The 26,576-nt window shown below is 45.9% G+C and overlaps 1 protein-coding gene across 1 annotated transcript; it reads right to left on the bottom strand.

The window, feature by feature from the left end:
• Positions 1–1,112: 1,112 nt before the first annotated feature.
• LOC105497040 (zinc finger protein 611) lies at positions 1,113–25,932 on the bottom strand. Its single transcript, XM_071086091.1, has 5 exons — positions 25,841–25,932; positions 21,206–21,307; positions 15,899–15,980; positions 11,577–11,703; positions 1,113–3,396 (listed from the first exon to the last, which is right to left on the bottom strand). The coding sequence occupies exons 3-5, from the start codon at positions 15,911–15,913 to the stop codon at positions 1,466–1,468; spliced, it is 2,073 nt and encodes a 690-aa protein (XP_070942192.1). The 5' UTR covers positions 15,914–15,980; positions 21,206–21,307; positions 25,841–25,932; the 3' UTR covers positions 1,113–1,465.
• Between the last annotated feature and the right edge of the window lie 644 nt (positions 25,933–26,576).

The raw sequence follows: 26,576 nt of genomic DNA on the forward strand, positions 1-26,576 counted from the left end.
CCAGGCTGGAGTGCAATGGCATGATCTCAGCTCACTACAAGCTCCACTTTCCAGGTTCACGCCATTCTCCTGCCTCAGACTCCCCAGTAGCTAGGACTACAGGCACGCACCACCACGCCAGGCTAATTTTTTGTATTTTTTTTCTTTTCTTTTTTTTTTTTTTTTGAGACGGAGTCTCACTCTGTCACCCAGGCTGGAGTGCAGTGGCCGGATCTCAGCTCACTGCAAGCTCCACCTCCCAGGTTCACGCCATTCTCTTGCCTCAGCCTCCCAAGTAGCTGGGACTGCAGGTGCCCGCCACCTCGCCCGGCTGGTTTTTTTGTATTTTTTTAAGTAGAGACGGGGTTTCACCGTGTTAGCCAGGATGGTCTCGATCTACTGACCTCGTGATCCACCCGCCTTCCCAAAGTGCTGGGATTACAGGCGTGAGCCACCACACCCAGCTGATACTCCTTTTAAAAAGTACTATCTCAAAGAAGTACTATCTCTTTAAAAAGTACTATCTCCAATAATAATAATAATAATAATAGAAAATCAGAAACAAAAAACAGGCTGAAACAAGTGGCTAACATGTGTGGGCCATGCTGGTTTCAAACTCCCGACCTCAAGTAATCTACCTGCCTTGGCCTCCCAATGTGCTGGCACAACAGGCCTGAGCCACCACACCTGGCCCAATCCTCTTAACACAAACACTTTAATGTCAATTAAGGCTTGAACTCAATGTTAAGTCAACAGAAACTCGAGTCAATGCTGAATTGACTCTAATGTCAATTAATGCCTGATGGTTTGCTATACTCATTTCATTGGGAACAGTTAGCTCAAAAATGAATTTTCTCATGTTCTGTAAGGAGTGACCTCGGAATAAAGACCTTGCCACACTTATGACGTTTGTAAGATTTCTGTCCAGTATGGATTATCTGATGTCTAATGAGGTGTGAACATGAAGTAAAGGCTCTGCCACAATCACCACACTTGTGAGCTTTCTCTCCTGTATGAATTCTCCTATGTTTTGCATAGGATGAAGCTTGACTGAAGACCTTGCCACAGTCATGACCTTTGTAAGGTTTCTCTCCAGTATGAGTTTGCCAATGAACTGCAATGTACAAATGATGTCTGAAAACTTTACCACATTTATTACACTTGTAAGATATCCCTTCATTATGGGTTCTCAAATGATTTGCAATGGTTTTAGCGTTACTGAAGACTGTGAGAATCATTACATTAGTCAAATTTCCCCATACCATGAACTGCCTGATGGGGAATAAGTGTTGACTGTCCACTAAAGGCTTTGCCACACTCATTACACTTGTTTCTCTCCAGTGTGAATTCCAGTATGTTGTGCCAGAGTGAATCACTCGCAAAAGTCTTGTGACAAACCTTACATTTGTATGGCTTCTCTCCAGTATGAATTCTGTCTTTTAAGGTGTGATTTCCAACTGAAAACTTTGTCACACGCTTCACATTTCTAAGGTTTCTCTCCAGTATGAATTCTATGATGACGTGAAAGGTGTGATTGTTGATTAAAAACCTTCCCACATTCATTACACTTGTAAGGTTTCTCTGCAGTGTGAATTCTATTATGTCTTGCCAGGAGTGAATTACGCACAAAAGCCTTGTCACAAACAGTACATTTGTAAGATTTCTCTCCAGTGTGAAGTCTACGATGGTATATAAGGGATGGCCAGTGACGGAAGGTATTGCCACACTCATTACACTTGTAAGGTTTCTCACCACTATGAAGTCGACGATGGCAATGAAGGGATGACCTGCGACTGAAGGTCTTGTCGCACTCATTACACTTATAAGGTTTCTCACCACTATGAACTCTACGATGGCATACAAGGTATGACCTGTGACTGAAGGTCTTGCCACACTCATTACACTTGTAAGGTTTCTCTCCACTATGAATTCTAGTATGTTTTGCCAGATAGGAATGACACGCGAAAGCCTTGTCACAAACCTTACATTTGTATGGTTTCTCTCCAGTATGAACTACCTTATGTGTCTCAAGGCTTGACTGGCGACTGAAAACTTTTTCACATTCTTCACATTTGTAAGGGTGTGCTCCAGTGTGAACTGATTTATGAATTAAAAGATCTGAATTTTGACCAAAGGTCTTGCCACATTCATGACACTTGTAAGGTTTTTCTCCAGGGTGAATTCTAGTATGTCTTGCCAGTTGTGAATTCCGCATGAAAGCCTTGTCACAAACCTTACATTTATAAGATTTCTCTCTGGCATGAAGTCTTCGATGGCATACAAGGGAGGACTTGTGACTGAAAGTCTTGCCACACTCATTACACTTGTAAGTTTTCTCTCCAGTGTGAATTCTGGTATGTCGAGCCAGCTGTGAATGCCACGTGAAAGCTGTGTCACAAACCTTACATTTGTATGGTTTCTCTCCAGTGTGAATTCTCTTATGTGTCTCAAGGGTTGATTTGTGACTGAAAACTTTGTCACATTCTTCACATTTGTAAGGTTTCTCTCCAGTATGAATTCTATGATGACGTGCAAAGTTTGATTGTTGATTAAAAGCCTTATCACATTCATTACACTTGTAAGGTTTCTCTCCAGTATGAATTGCCTTATGAATTACAAGGGCTGAATTTTGACCAAAGATCTTGCCACACTCATTACACTTGTAAGGTTTTACTCTAGTATGAAGTCTACGATGGCATGTAAGGGATGACACCTGACTGAAGGACTTGCCACATTCATTACACTTGTAAGGTTTCTCACCTGTGTGGCATCTCTGATGGCATGCAAGGTACTGCTTATGATTAAAGAGCTTGCCACATACATCACATTTATATGGTTTGTCTCCTAAATGGATTGTCTGGTGTTTCCTTAAGAGTGAGCTACAATTAAAGGCTTTGCCACTCTCATTACATTGGAAAGATGTTTCTGTCATGTGTACTTCCTGTTCTTGTGTGAGTAATGAAGAATTCAAGAAATTATTCCTATAGTTATTAGAAATCTGGGTTTGGGGTCTACAAGAAATTCTTTGGGATGCTGAAACCGAGGGAGCATCACTGGTAGACTTCTCAAGTTGACTAGCAATTTTGCCTTTGATCTGAAATATGTGCAATTCAGGCAGATGTGAATGAAAACTTGATCCAAGCTGATCGTTAATAGGCTTGTTTCCAGCATGCCTTTGATCATATTGGTCTGTACTACCAGTCAAGATTTTAATTTTTGTCATGGGTGCTTCATGGCCACTTCTTTCATCTTCTTGACACTGAAACTCAATGTCATGAATTTCTTTTTCAATGTCCTGGAAGCAAAAATCTCCAATGTGATGACTTTCAGGTCTTTGCAATGTCCCTGGGTAGAACACTTCTGTATTGCCTTGCCCTGTTGACAAGACCTCCTTCATCATGCATTTGGAAGAGATATCTACAAAATATAAACACCAACAGGTTTCCAATTAAGTCTAGATGGCAAATCATACTGAAGTGTGTAAATATGACACAAAAAACAAGACTTATTTTGAACTTCCCAAACATGATCTTCAAAGTATAGGAACACAAAAGGAGTAAGATTCTTTAATAAATAAAGGGCAATTATATGTCCTTCAAATCAATTCTATGGAAGTCTATTTTCTGTATTATGACAAAACACTGACAGGGCACAAACATGTGTAAGCCTAAAGTGAGGAGTATTTTTCCACTGTGACCCTAAAGTGTATCACAATTTGCAAGAAACATATCACTGTCACATCAACGAAGAGAAAAATATGTATTCTTCACATTTAAAGCATATTCACTGTATACAAATAAATGCTACAAAAAAAAAAACCCACACAATATACAATATTGGTAAATAATCCACAACAAGCTCATATAAGGATAACCAAAAGCAATGGAAATTCTGTACTATCAAACAATTATAGCACTGAGAAGATAAGAAAAGATTACAAAAATTAGCCAAGTATGGTGGTCCGTGCCTGCAGTCACAGCTACTTGGGAGGCTGAGGCACAAGAATCACTTGAATCAGGAGGCAGAGGTTGCAGTGAGCCGAGATCACACCACTGCACTCCAGCCTGGGTGACAAAGTGAGACTCCACCTCAAAAAAAAAAAAAAGAAAAAAAGAAAAAATAGTTAATACAATATTTTTCTGAATAAATGTCATAAAATTACCTATATCCACACAAAACAGGCGCTTTTAAATTTTTTGTATATTTATTTTTTTGAGACAGGGTCTTTCACTCCAGCTTGGAGTGCCATGGTGCGATCTCAGCTCACTGCAACCTCTGCCTCCTGGGTGGAGGTGATTCTCCTGCCTCAGACTCCTGAGTACCTGGGATTACAGGCATGCACCACTATGCCTGGCAAATTTTTGTGTTTTTAATAAAGATGGGGTTTCACCATGTTGGCCACCATGTTGGCCAGGCTGGTCTCAAACTCCTGACCTCAAGTAATCCACCCGCCTCAGCTTCCCAAAGTTCTGGGATTACCAGTGTGAGTCACTGCACCCGGTGGCACTTTGTGACTTTAACGAGTGGAGTGTGTCAGTTATATTGCATACCACATACCAAAAAGCCATATATAAAATTATAAAAATTAATTAATAAAATATTGGAACCCATGATAAAACCAGCAAGTAAATGAGTACATTTATACAGGCTGCAGAATTCTAAACAATTCCTCTTAAGAAAAAATCCACAACTTCTACTTAACCACCAACACGCAACATCAGAACTGAAATACATGTTAAGATCACTACCTTCTGATGTATGAGGTCAAGGAAATACACAGCATTTGGCTGGGCGCGGTGGCTCACACCTGTAATCCTGGCACTTTTGGAGGCCGAGGTAGCGAATCACGAGGTCAAGAGATTGAGACCATCCTGGCTAACATGCTGAAACCCCGTCTCTACTAAAAAAATACAAAAAAATTAGCCAGGCGTGGTGGCGGGCACCTGTAGTCCCAGCAACTCTGGAGGCTGAGGCAGGAGAATGGCCTGAACCCAGAAGGTGGAGCTTGCAGTGAGCTGAGATCGCACCACTGCTCTCCAGCCTGGGCGACAGAGCAAGATTCCATCTCAAAAAACAAAACAAAACTAAACAAAATACACAGCATTTTAAGAAATAACAATTGACTAACGGCAGGCACAGTGGCTCACACCTGTAATCCAAGCACTTTGGGAGGCCAAGGCAAGTGGATCACGAGGTCAGGAGTTCAAGAACAGTCTGGCCATCTGGGGAAACCCCATCTCTACTAAGAATACAAAAAAATCAGCTGGGCATGGTGGCGGGCACCTGTAATCTCAGCTACTCTGGAGGCTGAGGCAAAAGAATTGTTTGAACCCAGGAGGTGGAGGTTGCAGTGAGCTGAGATCGTGCCATTGCACTCCAGCCTGGGTGACAGGGCAAGACTCTGTCTCCAAAATAAGTACATAAATAAATAAAAAATTGACTAATAGCGTAGTAAAGCGCAATTATGATGTCTCAACTACACTTTTGTAACAGCCAGGCAATACAGCAATTGTATATATATGCATTCCCCATAGTTACCTAGTTCACTACGCATAAAATATAAAATATACAATGAGTACTGGGAAATTTTATACACTGAGATCAGAGAAAACATTGTATAAAACAAATTGCACAATAAAAACAAAACAAATGTGATATATGCTCTCTGGCCCGCATGTTCGTATTGACTAAAAGCCATTATCAGATTTCTTATTCTCCAATAGGATGTTACTACAGATGGGGCCTTTTAGAGAATTTGGTCACAGGTGTTGACTAATTGTGAATAGGACTAGGGCTTTTAATTGTATTTTTTCTTTCTTCTTTCTTTTATTTTTTATTTTTTTGAGACGGAGTCTTGCTCCGTCGCCAAGCCTGGAGTTCAGTGGCGCAATCGCGGCACACTGCAATCTTTGCCTCCCGGGTTCAAGCGATTCTCCTGCCTCAGCCTCCTGAGTAGCTGGGACTACAGGCGCCCACGACCACGCCCAGATAATTTTTATATTTTTAGTAGAGACAGGGTTTCATCATGATTTTTTTTTTTTTTTTTTTTTTTTTTTTGTGACGGAGTCTCGCTCTGTAGCCCAGGCTGGAGTGCAGTGGCCAGATCTCAGCTCACTGCAAGCTCCGTCTCCCGGGTTCACGCCATTCTCCTGCCTCAGCCTCCCGAGTAGCTGGGACTACAGGCGCCCGCCACCTCGCCCGGCTAGTTTTTAGTATTTTTTAGTAGAGACGGGGTTTCACCGTGTTAGCCAGGATGGTCTCGATCTCCTGACCTCGTGATCCGCCCGTCTCGGCCTCCCAAAGTGCTGGGATTACAGGCTTGAGCCACCGCGCCCGGCCTGGTCTCGATCTTTTACCTCGTGATCCGCCCTCCTCAGCCTCCCAAAGTGCTGGGATTACAAGCGTGAGCCACCTTGCCCGGCCTCTTTATTTGTTTTTGAGACAGAGTTTCGCTCTTGTTGCCCAGGCTGGAGTGCAATAGCGTGATCTAGGATCACCACAACCTCTGCCTCTCAGGTTCTAGCGAGTCTCCTGTCTCCTGCTTCATCCACCCAAGTAGCTGGGATTACAGGCACCACTCCCGGTGAGTGACACCACTATTGGCTAATTTTGTATTTTTAGATTGGCTAATTTTGTATTTTTAGTAGAGACGTGGTTTCTCCATGTTGCTCAGGCTGGTCGCAAACTCCTGGTCTCTTGTGATTTGGCCATATCCGCCTCCCAAAGTGCTGGGATTACAGGCGTGAGCCACCACGCCCGGCCAGGACTAGGGCTTTTTTTTTTTTTTTTTTTTTTTTTTTGAGACGGATTCCAGGCTGGAGTGCACTGGTGCGATCTCGGCTCACTGCAAGCTCCGCCTCCTGGGTTCACGCCATTCTCCTGCCTCAGCCTTCTGACTAGCTGGGACTACAGGCATCCGCCACCACGCTCGGCTAACTTTTTTGTATTTTTAGTAGAGACGGGGTTTCACCGTGTTAGCCAGGATGGTGTCCATCTCCTGACCTCGTGATCCACCCGCCCCGGCCGCCAAAGTGCTGGGATTACTGGTGTGAGCCACCGCGCCTGGCCTAGGGCTGTTATAATATGAGAAAGTAAAGAGCTGATTGCCTGTTCCTCTTTACACCATGTCAGGACAGGGCAGGAAGATGGCTGGGCTAAACCACTTAGAAGGCTGTCACCAGGAACCAATCTAGCTGACATCTTGCTCTTAGATTTCCCACTTTCCAGATCCAGGAGAAATAAATTTCTATGTCTTAAGCTTTCCAGTTTAAGCTATTTCTTTCTTTTTTTCTTTTTTTTTTGTCTGTTTTGATCACCCAGGCTGGAGTGTAGTGGCATGATTCTCCTACCTAAAGAGATTCTCGCACCTCAGCCTCTTGAGTAGCAGGGACTACAGACACATGCCACCGTGCCTGGCTAATTTTTTTTTGGGGGGGGGGAACGGAATCTAATTCTGTCACCCAGGCTGGAGTGCAGTGGCGCAATCATAGATTCACGGTTTCATTATGCTTGCCCGACTGGGCTCAAACTCCTGACCGTGAGCCATCTACCCACCGCAGCATTTGAAAGTGCTGGAAATAGAGGCGAAAGCCACTGTGGCTGGCCAGTCTAAGCTATTTCTGACAGAACAGTAAAATGAGTGAGACAGGAAAATGGGCATCTCATCATTAAAATCACCGAAGGCTGACAAATCTTATTAAACAAAGGAAGTTTAGAGTCTGCACTATAAAAATATATGAAGCCATCTGATAGTATTCACTTGTTTTAAAAAGCAGGTGGATGAAACACCTGAAGTTGGGAGTTCAAGACCAGCCTGACCAATATGGAGAAATCCCGTCTCTACTACAAATACAAAAATTAGCCACGCTTGTGCCAGGCATAATCCCAGCTACTTGGGAACCTGAGACAGGACAATTGCTTAAACCCAGGAAGTGGAGGTTGCTGTGAGCTGAGATTGCACCACTGCGCTCCAGCCTGGCCAACAAGAGGGAAATTCCACCTGAAAACAACCAACCAAACAAACAAACAAAAATGCCAGGTACACTGGATCATGCCTGTAATCCCAGCTCTTTGGGAGGCTGAGGAAGGTAGATCACTTGAGGTCAGGAGTTGGAGACCAGCCTGGCCAACATGGTGAAACCTCATCTCTACTAAAAACACAAAATTAGCACGTGGTGTGCATGCCTGTAATCCCAGCTGCTAAGTAGGCTGAGACAGAAGAATTGCCTGAAACTGGGAGGTGGAGGTTATGGTGAACTGAGATAGTGCCATTGTACTTCAGCCTGGGCAACAGGAGCAAATCTCCATTTAAAAAAAAAAAAACAAAAAAAAAAAAACAAAAACAAAAACCAAAAACCAACCCTGGAGTTAAATTAACATTATTTCTCAATTAAAGACAGCAAGCTGACAGTGTTCATGTACATGACCCCAATTTGCATGTATGATAAGTGAGGGACAAGACCTGATTCTAGGTCTGAAGGATCCCATGACATGTTCTTAGGTACAATAGTCAGCCCAGGCAGTACAGAAAATGACCACACACAGAAAATACAAAGAGAACAGAAAGCCCCACATTGAGGGGGATACAAGGGCTGAGCTGGGACACAAAGGCTAAGCTGTGCTGCTTACAGTGGTGCTAAGTCATCCCTCATGGATCATGTGCTGAGTCATCATGCCTGCACACATTGATTCAGGCAGCCTCCTATAATTTTGTCCAGTGGATGAACAAGGTCTTGACTTACTCAGTGAGAGTAGTGTTGGAGGAGAGGGGCTCACAGGGAAATTGGGGTGTTCAGCATTACAAAATCAATAGACTGGAAAGAAACTGTATTTGCTTCCAGATCAATGTATCACGTGAGGCAAGGCCAGGAAAGGAAGGGTAAGTGTGGAGGGCAGGAAGTAATGGGCCTGTAGGAGTGAACTTTGTACATGCACGTCTGTGGGAATAGAATTCCACTAGGATAGACCAAATCTTCAGCTTGGAGGAAAGTGGAACTAATTTAGCAAGTGGTAAAATATTGACCCAAGGTTAACTATGCAAATTACAACACGGGCAAGGGACAAGAATGAAAGAGATCCAAGAAAGCAGCAGTATGGTGGCCTGAGGTGAAAGCAGTTTTACATCTCTTAAATTCAATACCTCTGATTTCTAGTTTCAAGCATGTACTCAACAAAATTCTCTGTGTAGATTCCAGAAATGCGTACACACACAAAAAAACAAGTAAACGCTATGAAGAGTATAGTGCAGCAACGTAGGAGACGATGGGGGAGAACAAGGATCCCCTGGCTGAGTGGGTAGAGATGTGCTTGTGAAAACAGAGCCAGGCTGAGTGCACTGGCTCACGTCTGTAATCCCAGCACATTGGGAGGATGGGCGAGTGGATCACAAGGTCAGGAGTTCAAGACCAGCCAGGCCAGAATGGTGAAACACTGTCTCTACTAAAAAAATACAAAACATTAGTCAGGCATGGTGGTGCACGTCTGTAATCCCAGCTACTGAGAAGGCTGTGGTAGGAGATTGCTTGAACCCGGGAGGCGGAGTTTGCAGTGAGCTGAGATTGCACCACTGCACTCCAGCCTGGGTGACAGAACAATACTCCATCTTAAAGAAAAAAAAAGGAAAAGGAACTGTACCTTTAATAGAAATGTGGTTTCACCACGTTGGACAGGCTGGTCTCGAACTTCTGACCTCTGGTGATTCACCCACCTCAGCCTTCCAAAGTGCTGGGATTATAGGTGTGTGCCACCGCACCCAGCCTGGCAGTATGATTTATAAGAATAAAGAGAAGAAACCAACCCAGATGTTCACAACAGATAAATATATGAACAAAATGTGGTATACATATAAAATGGAATATTATTCAGCCTTAAAAACAAACTCAGATGGGGCCAGGGGCGGTGGCTCATGTGTGTAATCCCAGCACTTTGGGAATCCAAGGCAACTGAATCACGTCAGGTCAGGCTATCAAAACCAGCCTGGTCAACATGGCGAAACCACCATCTGGAATAGAACTACCAAAAATTAGTCAGGTGTGGTGACACATGCCTGTAATCCCAGCCACTCAAGAGGCTGAGGCAGGAGAATCACTTGAACCCAAAAGGTGGAGGTTGCAGTGAGCCAAGATCATGTCACTGCACTCAAGCCTGGGCACCAGAGTGAGACTGGGTCAAAACAAACAAACAAACAGACAAAAAACATAGAAACAGACAAGTTGAAAGCCACTGTGTCTTAAGGAAATGACAGTAGAACTAAAATATGTAAACCTCATTCAACCTCACAAGCTCCCTCACTAAGATTGATGAAAACCATATCTGCTACAGGATTGATCCTACAACAAACTGAACATAGGTTTTCTTTTTTTTTTTTTTTTTTGAGACGGAGTCTCGCTCTGTGGCCCAGGCTGGAGTGCAGTGGCGCGATCTCGGCTCACTGCAAGCTCCGCCTCCCAGGTTCACGCCATTCTCCTGCCTCAGCCTCCCGAGTAGCTGGGACTACAGGCGCCCACAACCGCGCCCGGCTAATTTTTTGTATTTTTAGTAGAGACGGGGTTTCACCGTGGTCTCGATCTCCTGACCTTGTGATCCGCCCGCCTCGGCCTCCCAAAGCGCTGGGATTACAGGCGTGAGCCACCGCGCCCGGCGAACATAGGTTTTCTTGTCAAAAATCAACAATGACACATATTGGTGTGAAAAATGTGAAATGAACAAGAGTTCGGTCAAGAGCCTCATACATAGGAGGCTGTGAGCCCGAATGACATCCTCGCTGGGAGGAATTTCAACACCACTGACTGCTGCTTAGAGAAGATGATCATTAGTTTACGGGATGAACATTGTCACAGTGCCAGTGAGAGACGCTTCTGTGATGCTCCTCAAAAACCAGAATGAGCTGAGCACGGTGGCTCGCACCTGTAATCCCAGCACTTTGGGAGGCCGAGGTGGGTGGATCACCTGAGGTCGAGTGTTAGAGACGAGCCTGACCAACATGGAGAAACCACGTCTCTACTAAAAATACAAAATTAGCTGGGCATGGTGGCGCATGCCTGTAATTCCAGCTACTCGAGAGGCTGAGGCAGGAGAATCACTTCATCCTGAGGGGCGGAGGTTATGGTGAGCTGAGATCATACCATTGCACTCCAGCCGAGGCAATAAGAGCGAAACTCCATCTCAAAAAATACAAAAAAAAAAAAAAAGGCCGGGCGCGGTGGCTCAAGCCTGTAATCCCAGCACTTTGGGAGGCCAAGACGGGCGGATCACGAGGTCAGGAGATCGAGACCATCCTGGCTAACACTGTGAAACCCCGTCTCTACTAAAAAATACAAAAAACTAGCCGGGCGTGGTGGCGGCGCCTGTAGTCCCAGCTACTCGGGAGGCTGAGGCAGGAGAATGGCGTAAACCCGGGAGGCGGAGCTTGCAGTGAGCTGAGATCCGGCCACTGCACTCCAGTCTGGGCGACAGAGCGAGACTCCGTCTCAAAAAAAACAAAAAAACAAACAAAAAAAAAATGTATGGGGCAAAAATCACAAAAAAGAATACAAAACCAGGAAGAACCAAGACAGACAAGAGCAGACTCCTCAGGCCTACAGGGACATTTTCCTCACCCACAGACTCCAGGTTCCTGTAGTTCTCCAACATCACTTCCCTGTATAAAGCCCTCTGCGCAGGGTTCAGGCATTTCCACTCCGCCAATGAGAATTCTATAGCCACATCCCTGAAAGTCACGCGTCCCTAAAATGAAACACACATTTCCACAAAACATTATGGAGGAGTTATCACCTTCACAGGAAATGAGAAAAGAGAAAAGAAGTATTTATTTCATCAAAGACTGTGCTCTGACAAAACCACGTTAATGTATTTTTGAATATTTTTTCCCTATTGTTGCATTTTATTATACTTTTCCTTGAAAGATTTTAAGATCCCATAAATCATTATGGAAGGCTCGATTTTATGGACAAAACAAAAACTATATAAATAAAAAGGAAACACAGAGCCAGGCATGGTGATTCACACCTGTAATCCCAACACATCGGGAGGCCAAGGCGGGCAGATTATTTGAGGTCAAGCGTTTGAGACCAGCCTGGCCAACATGGTGAAAACCTGTATCTCCTAAAAACATAAAAATTAGCCAGGAATGGTGGCAGGTACCTGTAATCCCAGCTACACAGGAGGCTGAAGCAGGAGAATCACTTGAACCCAGGAGACGGAGGCTGCAGTGAGTCCAGATCGCACCACTGCACTCCATCCTGGGCAACAGACTGACACTCCATCTCAAAAAACAAAAACAAAACAAAACAAAACAAAAAAACACTGCTAGGTGATAGCTCTCACCTGTTATCTCAACACTTTGGGAGACCAAGGCGGGCAGATAATGTGGTCAAGAGATCGAGACCATCCTGGCCAATGTGGCAAAACCACATCTCTACTAAAAATACAAAAACTAGCTGGGTGTCATGGAGCGGGCCAGTACTCCCAGCTACTCAAGAGGCTGAGGCAGGAGGATTGCTTGAATCTGGGAGACGGAGGTTGCAGTGAGCCAAGATCACGCCACTGCACTTTAGCCTGGTAACAGAGCAAGACTCCATCTCACAAAAAAAAAAAAAAAAAAGCAAACACAGGCTTTTCTCTAGAGACATGTCAGATATAATGTTCAACGTACCAGGTGGTATTAAGTTTCTGGATGAGCTAAGATACAAGTGCTGTTTCAGCGAGGACAAAGTCCAACGGCTTTGAAAGAAAAGTCCGAATCTAAAAACTATCATGATTGGTCAGGCACAGTGGCTCATGCCTGTAATCCCAGCACTTTGGGAGGCCGAGGCGGGCGGATCATGAGGTTAGGAGTTTGAGACCAGCCTGAGAACATGCTGAAACCCCCTCTCTACTAAAAATACAAAAATCAGCTGGGTGTGGTGGTGGGTGTCTGTAATCCCTGATACTCGGGAAGCTGAGGCCGGAGAACTGCTTGAAACCAGGAGGCGGAGTTTGCAACGAGACGATATCATGCTCTGCACTTCAGCCTGCGTGACAGAGCAATACTCCATCTCCAAAAAACAAAAAAACAAAAAACTGTCATGATCACAGCAATAGCCATGACTAACACTTTTGAATGCTTCCCATGTGCTACACACTCTTCTAAGTACTTCCCGTGTCTTAAGCCGTAAAATAACATACTATCCCATGAAGAAAGATCTGTACTTGGAGACAGTTACATCACACACACTCTAGGAAACTTGCCACAAATCAAATAGCTAAAAATATCAACATGAGCACCTGAATCCAGATGTCTGGGGTTCACATGTGAATATAAACACCTAAGTAACAGACACAGCTTTAAACTAAACTGACACAGGTTTACCTAGTGGAGAGAATGTGATAAAGGTCCAAGGGTGAGAACATGGAGCATCCTACAAGGTCACTGAATGGACACACACAGGCATGCATATAATCCTTCACAATACTTTTTTTTTTTTTTTTTTTTTTAAGATGGAATCTTACTTTATTGCACAGGCTGGAGTGCAGTGGCACAATCTCAGCTCACTGCAACCTCTGCCACCCAGGTTCAAGCAATTCTCTTGCCTCAGCCTCCCTAGTAGCTGGGATTTGAGGCACCTGCCACAGCATCCATCTAATTTTTATATATTTAGTAGAGAAGGGGTTTCACCATCTTAGCCAGGCTGGTCTTGAACTCCTGACGTAGTGATCTACCCGCCTCAGTCTTCCAAAGTGCTGGGATTACAGGCGTGAGCCATGGCTCCCGGCCCCTTCTTACTATTAACTCATTATTGTGATAGTTGACAACAATGAAAAATACTTAAAATCATTACAATTATTATAAAAAATAAAACTTATTGCAAATGTGTTTTCTACATAAACCATGGGCTTATCCATCCATGTGTTCATGCACACACATCCCATCATGCCATTACACATGTGGTGGCATGCACCTCTAATTCCAGCTATTCAAGCAGCTGAGGCAACAGAATCACTGTAATCCGGGAGTCAGAGGCTACAGGGAAACAAAATCACACCACTGCACTCCTGCCTGGGCGACAGAGTGAGAGTCAATTCAAAAAATAAAAATAAAAAATAAAATAAAATCAATGATATAATAAAGCATCCTGTACCACTGATGCCTATCTCCACTTCCCATTCCACTCTGAGTCATTAAAAGTGCAGTTTGGCCAAGCACAGTGGCTCAGGCCTGTAATCCCAGCACTTTGGGAGGCCGAGCTGGAGGAATCACAAGGTCAGGAGTTCAACCAGCCTGACCAATATGGTGAAACCCCATCTCTACTAAAAATACAAAAAAATTAGCCAGCCATGGCAGTGAATACCTGTAATCCCAGATGCATGGAAGGCTGAGGCAGAAGAATTGCTTGAAGCCAGAAGGCAGAGGTTGCAGTGATCTGAGATCCCGCCACTGCAATCCAACCTGGGCAACAGAGCGAGACTCCATCTCAAAAAAGTGCAGAGTCCAGCCGGGCTGGCTGTCTCCCATCTGGAATGCCAGCAATTTGGGAGGCCAAGATGGGAGGAACAGTTGAGGCCAGGATATCAAGGCGATAGTGAGCTACAATTGCACCACTGCACTCCAGCCTGGACAACAAAATAAAAATACAATATAAAAAATAGGGCCGGACTCAGTGGCCCACACCTTTAATCCCAGTGCTTTATGAGTCCCAGACAGGCAGATCACAAGGTCAGGAATTCAAGACCACTCTAACCAACATGATGAAACCCCGTCTCAACTAAAAATACAAAAATTAGCTGGGTGTGGAGGTGCGTGCCTGTAGTCCCAGTAACTCGGGAGGCTGAGGCAGAAGAATTGCTTGAAACTGGGAGGCAGAGGTTGCAGTGAGCTGAGATTGTGCCATCGTACTCCAGCTTTGTTGACTGACTCCATCTTAAAATAAATAAATAAATACATACATACATTCATACATACATACATACATACATAGATATATATGGTGACCCATGCCTATCCTTCAGGCTCTTTGGGAGGCTAAAGTAGGGATTACTTGAGCCCAGGAATTTGAGGCTGCTGTAAACTCTGAATTGTGCCATTGTACTCCAGAACAAAGCCACAGAGTGACACCTTCTCTCTCTCTCTTTTTTCTTTTGAGACAGAGTCTCACTCTGTCTCCTAGGCTGGAGTGCAGTGGCACAATTTCGGCATATGGTAACTTCCACCTCCAGGGTTCAAGTGATTCTCCTGCCTCAGCCTCCTGAGAAGCTGAGATTACAGGTATGCACCACTACAGCCAGCTAATTTTTGTATTTTTAGTAGAGATACAGTTTCACCATATTGGCTAGGCTGGTCTTGAACTCCTGACCTCCAAGTGATCTACCTGCCTTGGCTTCCCAAAGTGCTGGGATTACAGGTGTGAGCCACCGCACCTGGACCAACATCCTGTCTCTTTAAAAAAAAAAAAAAGTTTGGAGTCAGAGACATGTTGATCTACTAGTGTGGCTTCAAATGCATTACCAAATCACATACACAATATCTCCCCTTATTCATCTCCTTGTCCAGAATTTACCAGATATCTGTGCACATTAACATATATATTTCATATGTAGTTTCTCTGATCTGGTCCACAAAGAGCTGACATCCAGATGTGGCCCCTGAACCATCCAGGCTGCCCAGCAGCACTGACCTCAATGGGCCCACACTCCATGTTTATCCATGTCTGGGTGTGAGCCCTTCCCAGGACCATGCCCAGTGGAGCCTCTTCCCAAGTTCATGTCACTGGGTCACAGGAGATGAAATCTCAGTGCAGATGACAGGAACTGAGGGCAGGTATGGGTGAGTGCGAGCAAACCTGTCAGGCAAAATGCTTCAGACTCAGAAAAGACTGGCTACTACAATACCTGGCATTTCAGAAAGGAAAGAGACAGATTAATCCCCAGAGGAACATCACTTCACCTGAGGAAAGGCCATGCCTGGCTCCTTTCCTTTCCTCTTCTCAGCTGCTTCCTCACGTAACCTGAGTCTTTAGAAATCAATCCTGTATGTGAAAAAAAAGAAAATGAGACTTCATGTTAGAAATGACTCACTCCCTTCCTGTGACAAAAACACATGAACAGGGGAGACCTCACCCTGTAGAAAGATGGTCCCCACTGCCCACTGCACCAGAGACCATGCAGAGATAAGAAAGCCCCACAGGAAGACCTGTAAGTGTACGTTTGACCCCGGTCTTCAGATCTCACTCCCCTCCTGGAGAAGCCCCCACACACGAGGCAGCAGGGGGCAGCTGGGCTGGACTGATCTCCCCTTCAGGATACAGACCCATCCCTGACCAAACCCCATCCAGAGGACAGCCCCTCATCTCTCTGTGGATCACAGGCTGAGCTCAGCCCTCAGAAACGGGGGACACAGAGCTTCGATGCTCAATGCTGCACACAGATGACAACACCTGGGCCACTGCAGCTATTACTGAGGGTGGACTCCAGCCCTTCAGAATAAGAATCCCAGTAAAGCAGCACAAATGCTCTATTTGTAAAATGCTCTGCAGTCTAATGTGAAGCCAGGGTTGAGCTCCACTCAGAGGGGCGAGCCCAGCACAGCCCCACGTTCTGGCTCTGCTCTTCCCTTGGGGCCTTGTTCTCACCAGGATCCAGACAGCGGATGGCAAAGGCACAAAAATAATCACACAGAACAGTCAATGTGGACCAGAGGTAGGATGAAGGTTGGGCTGTGTGTAAGGAAAATAAATCTTGGGGCCCCAAATCACTAAGCAAAATGGAAAGTCAAGCTGGGAGCTGCTTAGGGAGCCAGACTCCCCTTCTATTCAAAGTCACCCCTCTGCTCCCTGACATAGATGCCTATATGAGTGTCTCCTTTGGAAGGCTAATCAGAAACCCAAAAGAAAGACCCAGCACAGTGGCTCAGGCCCGGTCATCCCAGCACTGTGGGAGGCGGAGGCAGGCAGATCACTTGGGGTCAAGAGGCCGACACCAGTCCAGCCAACATGGTGAAACCCCATCTCTGCCGGGCGCGGTGGCTCAATCCTGTAATCCCAGCACTGTGGGAGGCCGAGATGGTCGGATCACGAGGTCAGGAGATCAAGACCATCCTGGCTAACACGGTGAAACCAGGTCTCTACTAAAAAAAACACAAAAAACTAGCCGGGTGTGGTGGCTGGTGCCTGTAGTCCCAGCTGCTTGGGAGGCTGAGGCAGGAGAATGGCCTAAACCCGGGAGGCAGAGCTTGCAGTGAGCTGAGATCCAGCCACTGCACTCTAGCCTGGGCGACAGAGCAAGACTCTGTCTCAAAAAAAAAAAAAAAAAGAAAGAAACCCCATTTTCTCTACTAAGAGAAATTCTTCTGCCTTGAAATGCTGTTAGTCTGTAACCCTGTCCCCAACCCTGTGCTTGCAGAAACATGTGCTGTGTTGACAAGGGATAATGGATTTAAGGCTGTGCAGGATGTGCTTTGTTAAAAAGTGTTTGCAGACAGTATGTTTGGTAAAAGTCACCGCCATTCTCTAATCTCAAGTACCCAGGGACAGAATGTACTGCTGAAGGCCACAGGGACCTCCGCCCAAGAAAGCCTGGGTATTGTCCAAGGTTTCTCCCCATTGAAACAGCCTGAGATATGGCCTCGTGGGAAGGGAAAGACCTGACCATCCCCCAGCCCAACACAGTCAAAAAAAAGTTTTCAGCAGGAAAACTATGCGATAGGAAGTGTATACATTGCCCTATAGCAGAAAGAGCGGGTACGGGACCAGCCTCCTGGCGACTTCAAACCCAAAAAGCAACTTCCGGACTCTTACGGGGACCTCTCAGTTTGCTCTGGGTGAAAGAAGACAGGCGAGAATTTCCAGGTCTGTGGGGTCCCCACGTCCAAGGGACAGAAGCGCCGGGGACCTGGGAAGGGCAGACTTAATATAAGACAGAGCAAAACTCAGGCACCGCGGTAGGGCCTTCACGTCACGCGATCCGCTTCCGGGTTTGCGCACGCAGGACAGAAGCCAGGCCTGGACTCCACCCGCGAGCTGGTTAACGGGGCCTGGGATCGGGGCGGGGAGCAGGACCCAGAGACCTGAGACCTTGCCCTTTAGAACGGGCAGAGGGCGGGGCCGGGACGGGACCTGTGCGTCTCTCAGCCTCGCACCCAGAGCCTCTGTTTTTCGGGGTTTTGGAGGCGAGCGCGGCCAGGAAGGCTGAGGCACGATTCAAAAGCCCTGGAATTGTGTGGAACGGGAATGCAAACTAGAATATGAAATGCAAAGCCCTGCCTGGAAGGAACATACGATTTCATGCTGATGACCCACAGAAGAGAATAGAAATCCTCTCAATGCCGGACGAGGTGGCTCACACTTGTAATCCCAGCGCTTTGGGAGGCGGAGGCGGGCGGATCACGAGGTCAGGAGATGGAGACCATCCTGGCTAACACGGTGAAACCCTGTCTCTACTAAAAATACAAAAAATTAGCCGGGCGTGGTGGTGGACGCCTGTAGTCCCAGCTACTCGGGAGGCTGAGGAAAGAGAATGGCGTGAACCCGGGAGGTGGAGCTTGCAGTGAGCCAAAATCGTGTAACTACACTCCAGCCTGGAGGACAGAGCGAGACTCCGTCTAAAAAAAAGAAAAGAAAAGAGAAGAAATCCTCTCCCTTTCTATTCTCCATTTACTCAGGAGAAGGAGCCCACCCTGTGCTCAGCTTCAGAGACTTCCCTAGGGCCTCCGCCTGGGATGCGCGACGGAGTGCTCAGGCCAAGGAGAACTGAGGTCACCATCTGATGCTTAAACACAGCAGGGATGCGGGCGTGGGGGAGGAAGCCTGAGGTCCCAGCTACTCAGGAAGCAACGGCGGAGCATCGCTGGACCTGGGGGTCCAGGCCAGCCTGGGCGACAAAGTAACATCCCCTCTCTCAGGGTTCCCTTCCTCATCTCTCTCTCACTCTTTTTACTTTTCTTTCTTTTTTCTTTCTTTCTTTTCTTTTCTTTTCTTTTTTTTTTTTTTTTTTTTTTTGAGACTGAGTCTCGCTCTGTCGCCCAGGCTGGAGTGCAGTGGCACGATTTTGGTTCACTGCAAGCTCCGCCTCCCGGGTTCACGCCATTCTCCTGCCTCAGCCTTTTGAGTAACTGGGACTACAGGCGCCAGTCACGACTCCTCGCTAAGTTTTTGTATTTTTAGTAGAGACGGGGTTTCACCGTGTTTGCCAGAATAGTCTGGATCTCCTGACCTCGTGATCCCACCGCCTCAGCCTCCCAAAGTGCTGGGATTGCAGGTGTGAGCCACCGTGTCTGCCCTTTTTTTTTTTTTAAACCCTTTTTAAATAAAATTTTTGATGGTGTTACATAGGGATCCAACATTACTCTTTTCCATGTGGATATCCAGTTAGTTGTCCCAGCACATTTGTGAAAGAAATCTATTACTTTCTCTTTTTTTTACTTTTTTCTTTCCTTTTATTTATGAGACAGAGTATTTCTTTGTGGCCCGTGCTGGGGAGCAGTTGCGAGATCATGGTTCACTGCAGCCTCTGCCTCCTGGGTGGAAGCTATTCTGCCTCAGCCTTTGGAGTAGCTGCTATTACAAGTGCACACGGCTATGCCCAGCTAATTTTCATATTTTTGGTAGAGACGGGGTTTCACCATGTTGGCCAGGCTGGTCTGGAACTCCTGACTTCAAGTGATCTGCCTGCCTCAGCCTCCCAAAGTGCTGGGATTACACTAGTGAGTCACCGTGCCTGGCCCAGGAAATATTCTTTCCTTCACTTTTTAAATGTGAGAAAATATAATTGAAAATCAAAGAGTCTCCTCCCAAATGAGAAATCATCTCCAGACGATAATAGAGAAAGAAATTAAAACTATTTTATTAATAAATAAGCTTTAGATGAGAATATGGTGGGAAATAGAGGCAAATAGCCAAGAGGTTGAAAAGAGAGAAAGAAACTTCACTGTTCTGTACAACCCATTAAGTACATGTTTTCAAGATAAACACTAATCAGTTCTCAGGGAAGAGGACTTGACAACACCCTTGGTCACACATAGTTCATCCTGGCTCTGCTTGGTAATGGAGGTGACCATCTTTGTCAGCTAAGTAGCTTCATCCTGAGGGAGGGAGAGAAACCCTGACACTAACCCTAACACAATATTAGCAGGGCGCCATGGCAGATGCCTGTAATTTTTCTGTATTTTTAGTAGAGACAGGGTTTCACCAAGCTGGCCAGGCTGGTTTTGAACTCCTGATCTCAAGTGATCCACCCACCTCGGCATCCCAAAGTGTTGGGATTACAGGCTTGAGCCACGATGGTCAGTCAGGAAAACTCTTAGAAGTTGCACCTGCATTTTACTAGACTCAGGTTGTAGGACCACATTCCTCTCAAAGCTCAGAATTATTTAAAGGTCCAAAGCTTTAAATTGGAATCATTTGATGAATTATTTAGTTTCTTTTCTTTTTTTTTTTTTTTTTTGAGATGGAGTCTCGCTTTGTCACCCAGGCTGCAGTGCAGTGGTGCAATCTCGGCTCACTGCAACCTCTGCCTCTCAGGTTCAAGCAATTCTCCTGTCTCAGCCTCCTGAGAAGCTGGGACTACAGGCATGTGCCACCACGCCTGGCTAATTTTTTTGTGTTTTTAGTAGAGACAGGGTTTCACCATGTTGGTCAGGCGATCTCAAACTCCTGACCTCTTTATCAGCCCACCTTGGCCTCCCAAAGTGCTGGGATTACAGGCGTGAGCCACCGTGCCCAGTCGTTGTTTGCCTTTCAAAGCGAGCTCCCAAATTCTTCAGAAATACATCCCTGGGCCGGGAGCGGTGGCTCAGGCCTGTAATCCCAGTACTTTGGAAGGCCGAGCCTGGAGGATCATCTAAAATGAGAAGTTCAAGACCAGCCTGGCCAACATGGTGAAACCCCGTCTCTACAAAACTATAAAAATCAGCCAGGCATGATGGCGGGTGCCCGTAGTCCCAGCTACTCTGGAGGCTGAGGCAGGAGAATCGCATGTACCGGGGAGATGGAAATTGCTGTGAGCCGAGATCGCGCCATTTTACTACGGCCTGGGAAACAAGAGCGAAACGGAAAGGGAAAGGGAAAGGGAAAGACAAAGGGAAAGGAAAGGAAAGGAAAGGACCTCAGAAGACAGAAAATGCATTTGCAAATTTTCTAAATAAATGTCCTAAGAAAAAAGACGAAAGGAAAGAAAATCTCTTTCTTTATTTTCAAAGGAGGAATTGTACCTCTCATTTATTTGCTTGTTTGTTTGAGACAGAGTCTAGCTCACTCACCCAGGCTGGAATGTGGTGACAAAAACAGGGCTCATTGCAGCCTTCAACGCCCTGGCTCAAGTGATCCTCCCACCTTTTTCACTAAGCATTTGGAAGAGATAGCTACAAAATATAAACACCAATACGTTTCCAAAGAAGCCCAGGTGGTAAATCATACTGAAATGTGGAAATACGACACAAAAAACAGTACTTATTTTAAACTTCCCAAACATGATCTTCAAAGTTTAGGAGCACAAAAGGAGTAAGATTCTTTAATAAATAAACGGCGATTACGTGTCCTTCAAATCATTTCTATGGAAGCCTATTTCCAATATCGTGACAAAACACTGACAGGGCACAAACATGTGTAAGCCTAAAGTCAGGAGTATTTTTCCACTGTGACCCTAAAGTGCATCACAGTTTCCAAAAAACATATCACTGTCACACAAGGAAAAGTATGTATTCTTCATATTTACAGAATATCTAGTGTATACAAATAGATGCTAAAGGACCACACAATATACTATATTGGTAAATAATCCACAACAAGCTCATGTCAGAGTAACCAAAATCAATGGAAATTCTGTATTGTCAAATAATCACAGCACAGGGAAGATAAGAAAAGATTACAACAATTAGCCAGGCCTGGTGGCTTGCACCTGCAGTCCCAGCTACTCGGGAGGCTGAGGCACAAGAATCGCTTGAACCTGGAAGGGAAAGTTTGCAGGGAGCCAAGATTGCACCACTGCACTCCAGCCTGGGTGACAGAGTGAGACTCCATCTCAAAAAAAAAAAAAAAAAGAAAAAAGAAGAAGAAAAAGAAAACAATGTTAATACAACATTTTTCTGAATACCTGTCATAAAATTACCTATATCCACACAGAACAGGGACTTACTGAAATGAACAAGTGCAGTGTGTCAGTTATATTACATACCATATACCGAAAAGCCATATGTGAAATCTTAAATGTTAATCAGTAAACTATTGTAACCCATGATAAAACCTGCAAGCAAATAACAAGTACATTTATACAGCCTGCAGAATTCTAAAAATTCCCTCTTAAGAAAAAAGCTACAACTTCTACTTACCACCAGCACACAATATAAGAACTGAAATACATCTTAAGATGTATACCTTCTGATGTATGAGTTCAAGTAATACACAGCATTATAAGGAATATGAAGTAACTAACAGTGTCGGAGGGTGCAATTATGATGTCACAGGTACAGTTACATAACACCAGGCAATACAGCATTTATATATATATGCATTGCCCTTAGTTCTCTAGCTAACTATGCATAAAATATAAAACATGCAATGTGTACTGTGAAAATTTATAAACGGAGATCACAGAAAACATTGTATAAAACAAATTGCACAATAAAAACATAAAAAACAAGATGTAGGCTCCCTGGTCTGAAAGATCATATTGGTCAAAAGCTATGTTCAGAGTTCTTATTGTCCAATAGGATGTTCCTGCAGGTGGTGTCTTTGAAATAATTTGGTCATGGGTGTTGACTACACGTGAATAGGACCAGTGCTTTTAGTTTTATTAATTAATTAATTAATTAATTAATTTTTTGAGATGGAGTTTCCCTCTTGTTGCCCAGGCTGGCAGGCATGCAGTGGCACAATCTCGGCTCACTGCAACCTCTGCCTCCCAGATTCAAGCAATTCTGCCTCAGCCTTCCGAGCAGTTGAGATTACAGGCATCTGCAACCACACCTGGCTAATTTTTGTATCTGTTAAGTACAGATGGGGTTTCACTGTGTTGGCCAGGGTGGTCTCGAAATCTTGACCTCGTGATCCATGCACCTCGGCCTCCCAAAGTGCTGGGATTACAGGCATGAGCCACCGTGCCCTGATGTCCATGTTAAAAACTACTATGGGTGTGGGCATGGTGGCTCACGCCTGTAATCCCAGCACTTTGGGAGGCCAAGGCAGGCAGATCACCTGAGGTCGGGAGTTAGAGACCAGCCTGGACCAACATGAAGAAACCCAGTCTCTACTAAAAACACAAAATTACCTGGGCGTGGTGGTGCATGCCTGTAATCCCAGCTACTCACTGTTAGTTAGCTTGTATTCCTAATCATATCCAATGAATTCACCCACTCATCTAAACCCAAGGTCTCTTGCCCCTTTTTTTCTTTTGAGACAATGCCTCGCTCTGTTGACCAGGCTGCAGTGTAATACCCTGCCTCTCTGAGGCAGTAGAATCGCTTGAAGCTGAGAAGCGGAGATTGTGGTGAGCTGAGATCATGCCATCGCACACCAGCCTGGGCAACAAGAGCAAAACTCCCTCAGAAAAAAAAGAAAAGAAAAGAAAAGAGAAGGCTATATAGGCCAGATGCAGTGGCTCATCTCTGTAATCCCACCTGTAAACCCAGTAATTTGGGAGGCCAAGGCAGGAGGATCCTTTGGGCCCAGGATTTTGAGACCAGCCTGGGAAACATAGTGAAACCCCATTTCTACAAAAACAATACAAAAATTAGCCGGGCTAGGTGGCTCATGCCTCTGGTCCCAGCTACTCAGAAGGCTGAGGTGGGAGGATCGCTTGAACCCAAGAGGTTGAGGCTGCAGTTAGAGGAGATCACACCACTGCACAACAGCCTGGGTGATATAGCCAGACCCTGTCTCAAAATATGATTTAATTAATTAAATTAAAAAGTATTATGTAATAACAGACAGTGACTTTTTCCCCCCTTCACTACCCACGTCCTACCCCATCCTAGGAAAAGGGAAGGCAGTGATTCACAACTGAATAAGTCACTTCCCTCTGGCTGAATAGGGATTCCAAGTGGAAGATACCTCTCATGCCAAGATTTATAGAATGTACATGTCTTATAGATACGAATTTTAAAATCCTCAATCTCGTCTGTATAATTTAAACAAGTTTTCAGTTGTTAGATTATATACACGGAAGTCAACCTGTCACAACTAATCATATCCAATGAACTCACGCACTCATCTAAACCCAAGGTCTCTCGCCCCTTTTTTTCTTTTGAGACAATGTCTTGCTCTGTTGTCCAGGCTGCAGTGTAGTGACATGATATCAGCTCACCGCAGCCTGGACCTCCTGGGCTCAAGTCATCCTCCCAGCTTGGCCTCCAGAGCGGCTGGGAGTACAGGTGTACCATTAAGCCTGGTTATTTACTTATCTTTTTTGGCAGAGATGGGGGGGTCTCACTATGTTGCCCAGGCTGGTCTTGAACTCCTGGACTCAAGCAATCCCCTTGCCTCAGTCTCCTAAAGTGTGGAGATTTCAGGCGTGAGCCACTGTGCCCAGCCCCTCTTTCTTCACTACTGTGCTTCCCTCCCTAATTCTGTACCTATCTCTCATTCTCCCCTTCTCTCTCTAGCTCTTGTTTTCTTTTCTTTCTCCCTGGGATTCTGCTCTTCATTTTGTACCCCTCTCCTCTTCTGCTGTTTATCTCCTTCTTCCCTCTATTCCTTCTCTTCCACCTCTTCTGCTCCGTCCTCGCAACTTATTTAATCTCTTGTTGCTCTTTCTCCCCAATCTTTCAATCGTCCTCAATTTGTCTCTTCTGTCATCTCTGTGCCTCCTCTGTTCTCCCTGTTAAATTCTCTCTTCCCTTATATACTCCCTTGTCCCCACTCTGTGGCACCTGAGATCCGCAGTTGTCCTCCCTGCTGTGCTTCTCCCTCTGTTCTTGACACAAGCACCACTCTGCTTTGTCTGTCCTGGCTCCAAATCCCTCCCTCTCTCCCTCACTCTGATGAGCCTCCCTCTTTGCTTTCACTCCCCCTACCTTGCCGTCCTTCATCTGTCTGTACATCTGGGTTTTCTCTACATTTCTCCAGTTGCTTTTCTCCTCCTGCGTTCCTATGTTGTTTTTCTTTTTGTTTTTCATTTTTGCCATCTCTTGGCATATCCCTCACCAATCGTCTATTTTTCCTGTCTGTTCTGGGCCTTTTTTATTCTCTTCTCTGTCTCAGGTTTTCTACTGCTCTTGTCTGTCTCCTGATCCCTTTGGCCCACACAATCGCAGGAGGGTTTGGAGTAAGACGCCTGCATCCTGGAGGAGCGTATTTTCCAGGGGCTGGAGCTCGGCAGGCAAGAAAATCCCGTGTCACAGGACAGGCCCCTGGGACCTCCCCAGAGCGGGTTCAATGGAAGCGATGACTGCGGAGGGGAGACCTGGGGAGCAGCAGGCCCTGGCACGAGAAGGGAGGTGGGGAGGGCGATGCGCGCCTTAGGACAAGGATGGGGTCTGCAGGATCCCAGGACACGCAGAGGACTCGGCGTCCCCGGGACTGGAGCCGGGGCACGGCACTCCAAGGGCCGACGAGGGCGAGGCTGGGAGGCGCGCCCCAGGCAAGAATCCACCTTGCGGGTGAGGACTTTAAATAGCGCGGGGCGGGAGGAGTCAGAACAAGGTTTTGGGCAGGAAAACTACGCAATAGAAAGTGTATACATTGCCCTATAACAGAAAGACCGGGGACCGGAACAGCCTCAGGGTGACTTTAAACCCAAAAGGAAGCGACACCCGGGCTCTCACGGGGATGTCTCAATTTGCTCTGGGGAAGGAAGACGGACGAGAATTTCCAGGTCTGTGGGGACCCCACGTCCCAGGGACAGAAGCGATCGGGGACCTGAGAAGCACAAACTTAATACAGCACAGAGCAAAACTCACCGCGCGATGTGACCTTCTCTCCAACCGATCCGCTTCCGAGTTTGCGTTAATCTGCGCGCGCAGAACAGAAGCCAGGCCTCGGCGGGAGGCGGGAGGAGGTGGGCGGGGCCTCAGCGAGATAGGGGCAGGGTGCCAGGCGGAGAGACCTTGCCGTTTAGAACCGGCAGAGGGCGGGGCCGAGGAGGGACCTGCGCCTCTCTCAGTCTCCCTGCCAGCGTCTCTGTTTTCAGATTTTGGAGACTAGAGTGCCAGAAACTCTGAGGCATGATTCCAAAGCCCTGGAATTGTCTGGAACGGGGATGCAAACTACAATGTGAAATGCAAAGCCCTGCCTGGGCGGCACCTACGATATCACGCTGAGGGCCCACAGAACAGAATAGGAATCCTCTCCCTTTCTATTGTCCGTTCACTTGAGAGGGAGAGTCTATCCTGTGCTCAGCTTCAAGAACTTCTCTAAAGCCACCGCCTGGGGTGCCGGACGGAGTGCTCAGGCCAGGGAAGAGTGAGGTCACCACCTGCTGCTTAAACACAGCAGAGGCGTGGGGGCGGGAGCCTGAGGTCCCAGCTACTCAGGAAGCAGCGGCGGGAGAATCGCTGAGCCTGAGGTTCCTACCCAGCCTGGGCGACAAGTGACACCTACTACCGCAGGTCTACCTTCCTCGTCTCTCTCTCTTTAAAAAAAAAAAAAAAAAAAACACACAACTTTTTTAAATAAAATTTTTGATGGTGTGACAAA

This window comes from Macaca nemestrina, chromosome 20 (genome assembly GCF_043159975.1).
Source record: "Macaca nemestrina isolate mMacNem1 chromosome 20, mMacNem.hap1, whole genome shotgun sequence".
Classification (NCBI taxonomy): Eukaryota; Metazoa; Chordata; class Mammalia; order Primates; family Cercopithecidae; genus Macaca; species Macaca nemestrina.

Excerpts from the sequence above, each read along its gene's own strand:
- LOC105497040 (XM_071086091.1), bottom strand. Across the intron at positions 3,397-11,576 it reads CAGGAACCTGGAGTCTGTGG|ATATCTCTTCCAAATGCATG; the intron begins GTGAGGAAAATG and ends TATATTTTGTAG.